At 45.8% G+C, this 12,100-nt stretch overlaps 1 protein-coding gene across 2 annotated transcripts in view; it reads left to right on the top strand.

The window, feature by feature from the left end:
• The window catches only part of GLRX3 (glutaredoxin 3), a 30,934-nt gene extending 19,867 nt beyond the window's left edge, over positions 1-11,067 (top strand). For both annotated transcript variants that reach the window (XM_067709024.1, XM_067709025.1), the window contains exons 6-11: positions 75-136; positions 2,302-2,359; positions 3,331-3,383; positions 7,179-7,218; positions 7,327-7,419; positions 10,803-11,067. In XM_067709024.1, the coding sequence (XP_067565125.1) occupies positions 75-136; positions 2,302-2,359; positions 3,331-3,383; positions 7,179-7,218; positions 7,327-7,419; positions 10,803-10,853 (357 nt within the window). In that variant the 3' untranslated portion in view covers positions 10,854-11,067. The remainder of the gene's footprint in view (positions 1-74; positions 137-2,301; positions 2,360-3,330; positions 3,384-7,178; positions 7,219-7,326; positions 7,420-10,802) is intronic.
• Positions 11,068-12,100: the final 1,033 nt, after the last annotated feature.

Genomic DNA, 12,100 nt, shown 5'->3' with positions numbered 1-12,100 from the left:
TTATATTATGGCATGAACAAGGAGATTTATGTTATCATAAATGTTTCTTAAACTTACATGTATGTTTATTTTAGGAGCTAGAAGCATCTAAAGAACTAGATACAATTTGCCCCAAAGCCCCCAAGTTAGAGGAAAGGTAAGCGTTTTAAAAGTTTCAGTCTGCTATTATTTTAAAAACATTTTTAAATTTTCAGTCTTTGCATTACTCTTTCTGTGTAGAAATCAGAGATTTGCTTTTATATGCCAAAGTCATAATTGTGTCATTTGCAAACTAGTCATGCAGACTTGGGAAGGTCTGATTTGGATGGAGAAAATTTTGTACCGATTTAATGATTATGTGGAGGATAGTCTTTGTTTGATAGAAATGTCATTGTCACCATGGAACGACCAAATTTTAGTTCTCTCCATTTCGGAGCTGGGATCCAGTTGTCTTGGCGTTCAGGTTTTAGTAGCGGTTCCTGCTCACAGCCTAAAGCTGGCTTACTTGTGTTTTCTTCTGTTGCTGTCACTATCCTGGTAGAACGCTGTGAAAAGTGGTTGAGTGTGGAAAGCAGATGCTGTGCATGGAGTTCGTGTGTAAACACTTGGGGGAATTCTCACTGCCTTTCGAAGAACTGGTAATTTAAAAATGTGAGGAGATTTTAGAGCGGTAAAATCTCTTTTAGTTTTATGAAGGATCTCAATCTGCTTTCAGAGACTTTATCTAATAGAAAGTTTGGGCTTTGGCCAGTAGGAAGACTTAAAGTTAGGATTTTAAATGTAATAAATATTAATTAATGTAGAGGGTTAAAAAGCAATTTATTTTGAAATACAGCAGCATATCAGCCATTCCTAGTCGGGGCTTGACTTTGTAAGGTAAAAACTTCCTGTTGTAATTTTCTTATCATTTAACATTTTGAGATTTTCTAAAAGTGTTTAATAATAAACACCTCATTTATCTGTTTCTGATTCATGAAGTAGTCCTCATAGTTTGCATATATGTCGAGCTGACCTTTAAGTGCCACATTTTCTCACATGATTGGCGCCTGTACTGCCTTGTGGGTAGAAAGTGCTGCCCCTGGTTCCTTTGATGCTCTGGTGTCTCCAGTTGGGTTTCTGCTGTGCGGCCTGGCGGCCATGGAGGCTGTGTGGCCTCAGAAGACTGCTGTGCTTTTTCTAATTTCTTTTTACAGATACACTTGTATTTGCTTTCCGTTTATTTTCCTCTGTGTTGAATACACTTTTGCTGTTGTTTTTGTCCCTGTCTTCATCAGACCTTCTCTCTCTTTTCCTCATGTGCTGCATTTTTGTCTCCTGTGGTTTCAGACACCAGAAGATAACTGGCTAGAATTACATAGAAAGTAATATCCAGTATATTTTGAGTAAAAATTTAAAGGGCTCCTGGAAAGCAGAGTGCAGGAGCCTGAGTTCCTGGGCTTGGCCATGTCTCTGGGTGGGACAGAGGGACCTGTTTGGTTCCCTGGATCCCGGTAGTTGGGTCTCCAGGTGCGTGATTGGGGTCTTTCTGAGAATTAGCTGATTGTACCACATGAACATGTGTGTGACGTAGCTTTGTGCATGATTGGTGTGTCTCGTTTGTGATACCTTTTTTCTCTGAGGAGATTTGGAGCCATGAATGATCCAGAGCACGTGGAAGGAGGAGAACACAGTGCTGTGACCACCATTGTCCACTGGGGCCTAGAGGCCCTTCAGCAGCCTGTTGTCCTGCTGCGGGCTGTTGCTGAGAGTCGTTACTGGGCTCTAGGCTGCATGTAGATGGTTAGCATTCCTGACAGCAGTTAGATCATGAGGTTTGAAAGATGGTATAAAGTACCAAACATAAAGTCAAGACGAGAGCATTTGATTTTAGCAGCTGGTGTTGGTTGGTGCTCCAAGATTTAGCGCTTCTCCCTCCAGTTGGGACCTTGTGGGCGTGAAGAGTGTAGAGCCATGCGGGCCTCATGATGGGAAAGGGACACAAACGTCTAGTTCTGGAAATTCTGGGTGGGCTCAGTGTGTAGGTCCCTTACTGAACAATTCCTTATTGAGTTGGTTATTATTTTTTTAGTTCTGTGAGTTGATGGGCTTAACTTGCAACTTGAAGGCACACTCATTGCCTTAAAAAGCCATATTGTGTTTTACAGTGGCTCAGGGAGACAGTGAAATAAAGGAAAATGTCAGTGCGTTTGCTTGTTTAATGCCACTCAAAGCTGTGGACCCTCATCCTGCTCTCCCTCAAAGATGTTCGCTGCTCATGAAGCAGAGTGACAGTGCTGTTTAGTAATTTAGCTGAGCCGTTTTATATCCATTTTCTCTCTTCAGGCTCAAAGTACTGACAAATAAAGCTTCTGTGATGCTCTTTATGAAAGGAAACAAACAGGTAAAGAACTAAAAAATGGTTTTATTTTAAATTTCTTTTGATGTTACCTGCAGCAAGGGGACACTTAAATCTTTTTTTCCTGGCTTTAGCTAATGAAGCTGTAGTGGTAGCAGGAAGTTATCCAGGCCTCAGTTGGTGCTTATGGAGATCAAACAAAGTGATCTACATTTTGCTTGACTTTATCATCAAATCTCAGTGGGGTGCATTTCTTCCTGCTGCCAAACTTTGTCAGCTAACGTGGTCAGCACTGTTAACACTGGACTGGTTCTGTTAGCTGCTGTCGACTCCTGGAGTGTGCAGTTTGGTTCTCTACTTCCCGCGTTATACCTTTTTTTAATCTTTTTGGTGGTTATTTAAAGCAGATTTTTATCCTTTTTTTCCTCGAAGCCCAGGAAGTATGCATAAATTCTGGGAACAGAATCATTAGTGCAGTTAAGGTGTTTATGTGGTGCCAGGTCTTTCCCAAAGGATTGGGAGTTGGAATCCTGGGGCGTGAAAAAAACTGTAAGATTTTCCCATAACCTCAGAAAAGTTTGGTGCTCTGTAGTGTAAAGGTAGATTTAAAAAGTGGGAGTAGAAGCCCAGTTGGGAGTAGGAAAACAATGACCCTAATCATTGCAGAAAGGTGGAGTTGAGGCCGTCTGAGTGAAATAGAGAAGGGGCAGCAGAAGCCTCAGGGTTTAACTCAGGACCTTTCTGACCACAAAGGTTATAATGTTAGAGCACGGGTCATCTCCAGTGGTTACAAACCGAGGTAAGTCTAGGGGCTGTGCGTCTCGGACGACGTCTGGATGGGTCAGTCCTGAAGGTGCAGGTCTTATTCCTCTGACGGCTCTTGATGTGAAGAGGCCCTGGGAGGTGGCTGCCTTCTGCAGGTGCTGTCCCCCTTGACAGAGCATTAGATACAACCATGCTAGTGGGCTGTGTGGGAAATGCAGTTCATCCTAAAATTGGTTTTTTTCTAAATTTAGGAAGCTAAGTGTGGCTTCAGCAGACAGATTCTGGAAATACTAAATAGTACTGGGTAAGTAAATCTTGTTTTCAAATGGTATGTTTTAAGAAATGCTAACTTTTCAGTTCTGCCACTGATGCTTTTCAGTTGTTATATCTGTTCATATATTTTTATCTATTTATTTTTGCTCTAACGTTGTGCGAATGCTTTAGCTTAGACTACAATAGAATTTTCTGGCCAGTGTCCAACCTATCGGTAACATAGAGGAGGTATTCTGGCAGTCATCAGAATAACTCTTTGTCTACTTTCCCAGAGGAAACTTGATAACTGAGTTCTTACCATGCATAAAGATATTTTAGGGAAAGTGTATTATAGGTTTTTAATTTTCTTTAAAAAAATATTCTAGTTTCCAAATAGTTCATGAAACTGATAGGATACATATTAGGATCCATTGTCTGGATCTGAGAAATAGGGTAAATTAAATTGCAGAGCTCATGCTTTTGCTCTCCGTAGTGATGAAGCTGCCGGGTAAGAAAATTGTAGTTGAGTTTTGTGGTTAAAAACCAAACCACTTGGGACTTCCCTGGTGGCGCAGTGGTTAAGAATCCGCCTGCCGGTGCAGGGGACACGGGTTCGAGCCCTGGTCTGGGAAGGTCTCACAGGCCGCGGAGCAGCTAAGCCCGTGAGCCACAACTACTGAGCCTGCGCTCTAGAGCCCGCCGTGTGCCACAACTACTGAGCCCACGTGCCACAACTACTGAAGCCCACACGCCTAGAGCCTGTGCTCCGCAACAAGAGAAGCCACAGCAATGAGAAGCCTGCGCACCGCAACGAAGAGTAGCCCCTGCTCGCTGCAGCTAGAGAAAGCCCGTGCGCAGCAACGAAGACCCAACGCAGCCAGAAATAAATAAATAAAATAAATAAATTTATTAAAAGAAAAACGAAAACACCAAACCACTTGTTTGGAGATACTTAGCACATGTTCTATGGGGTTGTCAAATGTTTCTGCTTATCTTTCTTCCTTATTATTTCTCAACTGCTTCTTTTCAATATTGTAAGGATTCTAAACGTAGCTTTTTTTTTTTTTTTTTTTTTTGCGGTACGTGGGCCTCTCACTGCTGTGGCCTCTCCCGTTGCGGAGCACAGGCTCCGGACGCGCAGGCTCAGCGGCCATGGCTCACGGGCCCAGCCGCTCCGCGGCACATGGGATCCTCCCGGACCGGGGCACGAACCCGCATCCCCTGCATCGGCAGGCGGACCCCCAACCACTGCGCCACCAGGGAAGCCCCTAACCGTAGCTTTAAATAGACTAGCCGACCCTGTGAAGTGACACGGAAAGTCATCTCTGAAGCATTTGGGCATTCTTGGGCAGGGTAGAGTAGCACAGGTTCAAATACAACTTTAGGGACCAAAGAAGAAACACAGTTGTTCTCTTCAAATGATTGTGACATTTCACAGAGGAGAGTCTAGTTGCTTTTGTCCTGTGGCCTCCAGCTGCCTTGTTTTCACCCCGCCCCAGGATGTAGGAGAGGCCGGCTTGGCTTTGGTTGTTTTTTTACGCCCCCTTTCTCTGTCTTCCCTCTGCCACAGATCCCAGTCAGTTGCCCTCAGGCCACCTCTCCCTAGTGCCAGTGTGTCCCCTCAGGTCCTGAGGCCAGGGTAGGACAACCCTAGGCCCATCACCGCTCAAGTATTTGGTGGAAAGTCTCCATAACTTGACTTTCTGTCCCATGTCTGTCTAATCGTCATTGGATTGGAAGCACCAGTTAACCCCCAGTGGAGCGCCTTCTTTGGGAGAGAGTGCCCTCCCGGCTCGAGACTGGCTAAACGCCTCCCAGGGTCTGTTAACTTGGGTGGCCCGCGGTCTTGCTGAGAGCCATTAGAATGTGGAGGAAGCTCCTGGCGCTTTATTCCTTTCCTCCATTCTTTCGTTTTTTTTTTTTTTTTTTTTTTTTTGCGGTACGCGGGCCTCTCACTGCTGTGGCCTCTCCTGTTGCGGAGCACAGGCTCCGGACGCACAGTCTCAGCAGCCTTGGCTCATGGGCCCAGCCGCTCCGCGGCATGTGGGATCTTCGCAGACTGGGGCACGAACCATGGTCTCCTGCATCGGCAGGCGGACTCTCAACCACTGCGCCACCAGGGAAGCCCCTTTCCTCCATTCTTGCACTTGTCTGTTCCTTCCCTAGCCAAAATATGTGTGCCTTGAGGGGCTGAGTACCTAGTGTGTATTGGGTGTGAAAAGCACCCTTTACAGTGAACTTCTAGGAGACATATGGGCTGCTGTGACTCTGTATACCTATGTACATTTAGGCCCAGCACTTCTTAGATCCTTTATAGATAATTCCAGAACTCATATTTGTATTGTACTGTGTCAATTAGGAGATCTGCGTCCTTAGTTAAACTTGAAGGGAGACTTACATTGGGTGATTCTTTTTTTTTTTAATCTTTTTTGCTCTTCTTTCAAACATTCCTTTTTTGGTACTTGCTGCTGATTATCCTGTCAGGTTATGTTTTTGACTGTTTCCTGCATCGTGGACAGTCTTCTTTGGAATGTGGTCACTCAGTAAACAATATTTCCCTATGAAGATGGTTTTGGTTTTATGGAAGACAAAATTTGTTTCTTTATATGTGGCATTTTCTTTGGCCAATTTTTGGAATTGCACGTGTACCCACAGTCTCCCTGCAGGAATTCAATCTTACATTCTTACTAATTCTTTGACCACCTTGTAATGAAATCCTCCCCGAGTAGATGTGGTTGAATTTTCATTAATTTATTATACAAGTAGTGTTCATTACATGGCATAAAGCCACAACACTTTCACTGGTTTCGTGCATATTGAAAATAGCACGTGGGACTGCCCTGGTGGCGCAGTGGTTAGGAATCCGTCTGCCAGTGCAGGAGACATGGGTTTGATCCCTGGTCCGGGAAGATCGCACGTGCCACGGAGCAACTAAGCCCGTGTGCCACAACTACTGAGCCTGCGCTCTAGAGCCCGTGAGCCACAACTGCTGAGCCCATGAGTCACAACTACTGAAGCCTGCGCACCTAGAGCTCCGCGGCAAGAGAAGCCACTGCAATGAGAAGCCTGTGCACCGCAACTAAGAGTAGCCCCTGCTTGCCGCAGCTAGAGAAAGCCTGCGCGCAACAACGAAGACCCAACGCAGCCAAAAATAAATAATTAAAAAGAAAAAGAAAGTATAGCGTGTGTGTTCTGTGATAAAGTTTATTGCTGTGTGGAAAGCACGTCTGCAGAGGGTAGAGTTGGTTGGCAGTTTTTTTTCCCAGCTGGTGAGCCCCCAGCCTCCATCCATGGGCACCAGCAGGGCTGCTCCCTCCTGCACCCTAAGCAGCTGCCAGTAGGTTAGGAAGCAGCAGTGCCGAGGGGGCTGGAAATGGAGCGAGGGTGTTAACGACAGGCCTGCATGAACGCTGAGTCTAGCCTGAACTTGGCAAACTGCAACTGGCCGCCTACTTACGTAAATCGAGTTTTATTGAAACACTGTCCTTTCACCTCTGCCTTGTCTGGCTGCTTCTGTGTTTCACAGCAGAGGTGAGTGGTTGGAGCAGAGGCTGTATGGCTCGCAGGGCCGAGATGTTTACTGCCTCACCCTTTACAGAAAGGTCGCCGACCCCTGTCTGACCTGACACTGTGTAGAGAAAACTCCAGATAAATTCGTTTCTTGGGATGACTTATTCTGTGTAGTACCTGACAGATTAAGAAGTAAAATCATTTCTATGTTTCCACAGTAAATTTTGTTAGCAACAAAATAGTTTTACTTTTCTTGACCTTTTGGAACACCAAATAGTTCTTATAATTTTTGTCTAAAACTGTATTTCTTGTTAAAATGTTTTCTCCTTTTTTGTAGTGTTGAATATGAGACATTTGATATCTTGGAGGATGAAGAAGTAAGTTCTGTGTTTTATGTTTTGTCCTTTATCTTAGTTTTAATCGTTAGGATTATCATTTAATCCTAATCTGACAGGAAGGTTTCAGGGTCCCTGTTGTTTCCGTAGGTTCGGCAAGGATTAAAAACTTACTCCAATTGGCCGACATACCCTCAGCTGTATGTGAAAGGGGAGCTTGTTGGAGGATTGGACATCGTTAAGGTGAGGTTGGGATTCGTTCGTCTGGGAGCCCAGAGAACTGAAAACCCGGGCGCGTTTGAAAATTATTTCATTGGGGTTGTCCTCGATGTTCTTTCTTGGCCTCATATCTAATCACTTCTAGACCAGCATTACCATCTTTACGACCATAATATCTGTCGTTCTCTCAGCTCTCACCTCATCCGGGCAAATCAGCCCCCTTACTGTGTGGCCTTTCCTGCCACGCTGGGTCCTTTCACAACCTCCTCCAGCTCTTGAGGGACTGCTGACCAGGGTCTGAAGTGTGACTGGGCATTCAGAGTGGCTCAGGGTGTGGCCGAGCTCAGAACTTGATTTATTCACACTGTACTAAGTTCTTCCACGTTTCAGCTTTCCTTCACCCTGTCTCTGCTTTGCATTTCCTTGCATATCTCATACTGAAGTATGCTTTCTGTACCCTTCAGGGCCTTTCTCTGTGAGTCACTTACAGAGTCTTTCCGGCCAGAAGTGTTCGCTCTGCCCCTGCTCCTGAAGTTCTCCTGTCCTTTTCTATTTATATTATCGTAATTATGTTGTTTTCTGGTGTCATTTTATTTTGCTTTACTCACATGCACTTTGGTGATGGCGTGAAGAGCACCGGGCTAAGGGCCCGAGGGCCTGAGACTTAGTGTCGGCCTGGACCTGCTGGCTGTGTCCCCGAGACTTGAGGTCATCTCCAAGTCCCCCTTTGATTCTCAGATGCTAGAACACTGGAGAGCTCTGTCAGATCGTAAGCGTGTTTCAAGGACGCTGTTTCTTACATGTCTTTAATGATGAATTTCCTTCTTTGGTTTGCTTTAAGTAAATTCTAACTGAATTTTAAACGAACATGACTTTTCTTATAGAATTTCAAGTCCAGAACTTAGGGCACCCTTTCCTGGTAGCACCTGTGTGCTCCGGTGCTCTCCTGATTAGCCCAGGACCCCAGAGGGCAGCTGCAGCTTTCACGTCCTTAAACCCTACCCCTGACCCAGGCCCACCCTGGGCGTCATGGTGTGGGAGGAGGGTGGCAGTGGGTGGGCACAGGAGGGCCTGGGCAGGAATGCAGGGCTCTGCTCCAGAAGCGCCAGCCTTCACGAAAGGCGGGTGGTGGAACTGCCGGGGCTCAGGCCCTCCTCGGCCTCGCCGGTTAGAGGATTTTCCCTGAGGTCAGATCCCTGGTATCTTAAGTGGAAAGCGAGTGGTAAGTACTGCTGTCTCTAGTTATAAAATGAAAGTTTTTAACTCATGCTTTTGTACCGTGAAAGACCTCTGGCCCAGCCCTGAGTGCCGGTAGGTTTTCTGAACACAGGGCCACAGTTTCATCTGCCCAGATTTTGTCTCCTGTCCAGTTCCAGGTTTGACATCACACTTCTTGAGCAAGCCAGTGAGGCATTTCCCCAATAAACTGTCTCATTCCTGGAGGGGAAAAAAAAGGTTTAACACAGTGGCTTTTGAATAGCCCTGAGGCAGCAAAAATAGATCTGCATTCGTTATCTTATATCTATTTTTTATTTTTGTAAGACACAAACTGTCTTCCGACCAGAATACCCTTGAGCCTGTTCTTGTCTGAATGTTTGATGGCCTGTACCTCAGCCACTGGTAGCTCTTGGGGAGATACAATCAATAAATCTCATTTAATTCTAAAGCTGAGCTGCACGGGCAACTTCTTCTTAGGTATATAACAGGGTGTTCGTTATATGACTTTCTGTGTTCACCTGCTAAGAACTTACACATTTGGAAACGTGCGATAGTGTTAACATTTTTCTTTGAGAAGATAACTGGGAATAGTTGTTAGGTTGCCATTTTGGTCTGTTTCTGTCAGAGGGCAGTTCTTCACCTTTAGGTCACTTAAAGCAGCGGTCTCCAACCTTTTTGGCACCAGGGGCTGGTTTCGTGGAAGACAGTTTTTCCACGGACCGGGGGCGGGGCTGGGTGGCTCAGGCGGTGACGCGAGCGATGGGGAGTGGCAGGTGAGGCTTCGCTCGCTCGTCCGCCGCTCGCCTCCTGCTGTGCGGCCCGGTTCCTAACAGGCCTCGTACTGGTACCGGTCCGTGGCCCAGGGGTTGGAGACCCCCAACTTCAAGCCTCAGCTGTGTTGCCAGCGGGTTAATCCTGACTGCGCTCAGCAGGAGCCGTGAACGCCGTTTTGGTGGTTGAGTGGCTACTGAAAGAATGAACGGCTCGGAGACTCAGTGACTCCACAGGCCAGTGTCCTGAGGAAAACATTTGCTGGTTAACATGCACACAGTGTGTTACCGTTACCTCCAAAGGGCTAATGGTTCATCACCGCAGATTGTTTGGATGCAGAAACAGTTGAGAGGCAGAATATTTAGATCCGTTGCTGTTTAACCCACTGGCTCACAGTCACAGCAGCATCCGAAGGGCCTGCGCCACGCCAGGCAGGCCCCTCTGGCTCTTCGTGTAGGCCGCCGCGTCTCCTCCATCGGGTGAGGAAATGGACAGAAGTTAGGGGAGCTGTCTGCCCTGTCGCAGCCAGGGAGCCGTGGCCAGATTCCACCTGAGGGCCACCCGGCCCACCCACCTTGCCGCGTGGCCTGCTGCTGCTTCTGAGTCGTGTGCTCTGAGAGGCCCTGTTTGGCCTTTTGGTGTAGCTGGACGTCTGCTTGTTAAATGGGTAGAAGATCCCAAGACCTTGCTGTCTGAGTTTGTGTGACAGGATCATGCCTATTTGGGTTCAATCCAGAGAGCAGTGTGAGTGGATTTTAGTGGTTTTATTCATTGATGTTCATGCAGCTTAGGAAGAACCTGAAATGTTCTATCAAATTAAGTGTTTACTTTAAACTAGAAAATCTTATTTATCCTCCATGGTCATGTTTGAAACTTGATGGCTGTATTCCATATTTTAGATCTGAAAGATAGGCACAAAAAACTTTCTGAATTACTTCATCTCTTTAACAGTTTGAACTTTACATTTACGTACTAGTACCATGGCTTTTCCAAGTTTGGTTGAAATAGTGAAGCCTGTTTACCACCTGTAGGGCCGCAGGTGTCATGTGCATTGTATCTGAGTGGACCTTAATATCACAGCGTTTCATTTTTCAGTCACTCAAAGTTCGTTTTCCCTGTTTATTGCTATTGTTTAAATAGGAAGCCTCATCATTTTCCCCTTTTGCTGTATTCGCTAATGCTAAAAAATCTGTTGGTGTTCGTTTTAGAATGCCTTTTAACTTTAATTTTGTACTGTGATAGTGCACCCAGTTTTTATGGCATGATCCTTTGTTCAAGTGTGTTGGTGGACTGGAGTTTTCATCCAATAAGGTGTTTCTTTGGGTTCTCTGATATAGATGCGATCTTTCATTGTTTAGATGTTTTCATCTTTTATATATACGTATGCATGATATTATTGTTTCCTTTTTTATTTTTAGGAACTGAAAGAAAATGGTGAGTTGCTGCCTATACTGAAAGGAGAAAATTAATAAACGTTAGACTTGGTGCCCGGCTGCTGCAAGAAAGACTTCACTCCAGTGGAGCAGTTCACGACTGAGTCCTCAGGAGAGGACTAGCTGTAGAAAATGCTCGTCCCCAGCTGCACTTTGTGTATTTCACAAGGTTGGGCTAAACACACGTATGTGACGTTTTTTCCACCAAAAATAGAATGCAATAAACACCTTCAAGTTCAGTTAAAAATAATTGTGTAAAAAAGTGTGTCTTTACAGTGGTGTTAGACATATAGTTACTGTAATTAACCCACTTTTCATCTCTTTTTCATCACATGTGGGCATCTTGAAGCAGTTAAGAAATAGACAGGCTTCAGAGAGTGAAGAACTGTGAGAGTCTGAACCACAGCAGTATTTAGAGCCACTCATAGACCAAACCAGCGGCTCCCCTCACTGGCCGAAGATCTCTTTACAGCTCAGAAAATTCCGCTGCAGACCTTGTCCTGACAGCGTCACTGAGCTGGGCCTGGTGAAGTCGCAGTGGCAGTGTCAGGCGTCTGCAGATCGAGGACCCGTCTCAGAAAGGCCCAGCAGCGTAGCACCAAGAAACGTTTGAGAGGAAGGTGACTTCTCAGTGGGTGTGTCAGCAAGGCTTCTTTCATAACTTGTACAAGGATGGTAGCCTGGCAGCAGAATGGTGTTGTCGAGTTGTGCATTACACATCACAACTTATTTTAATCATTGTATTTGAAAGTATTGATTTAGCCCTTAAGTATGTGTAGAACGTCCAGAATTCCATGAAAATTTCAATAGTTTTTGTTTTTTGTTTTTTGTTTTTTTTTTTTTGGTGGTACGTGGGCCTCTCACTGTTGTGGTCTCTCCCGCCGCGGAGCACACCGGACGCGCAGGCTCAGCGGCCATGGCTCACGGGCCCAGCCGCTCCGTGGCTTGTGGGATCCTCCCGGACCGGGGCACGAACCCGCGTCCCCTGCATCGGCAGGCGGACTCTCAACCACTGCACCACCAGGGAAGCCCTCAGTAGTATTTTTGATCCTGAATCCAACGTATTGAAAAAACAGTTGCTCCAGTAGGCCTGTGCTGTGCATGCCTTAAACAGACGGTTGAATCCACTGTCATGGTTCTTAGACTTTTCTGGTACCCGTGGCACATGTTAGCCTCATTGAGTTTTCCCAGCCTGTCCATCTGAAAACTGTCTGGTGGTTGTAAGGAAAGGGGTGCAGAGGCCAGCAATTTAGGTAAGAGAAACAGTAGAAAACGCAGGTTAG

Source organism: Pseudorca crassidens, chromosome 16, assembly GCF_039906515.1.
Source record: "Pseudorca crassidens isolate mPseCra1 chromosome 16, mPseCra1.hap1, whole genome shotgun sequence".
NCBI classification, from domain to species: Eukaryota; Metazoa; Chordata; class Mammalia; order Artiodactyla; family Delphinidae; genus Pseudorca; species Pseudorca crassidens.
The sequence above is the reverse complement of the archived record's forward strand: the minus strand, read 5'-3'. Positions and strand labels throughout refer to the sequence as shown.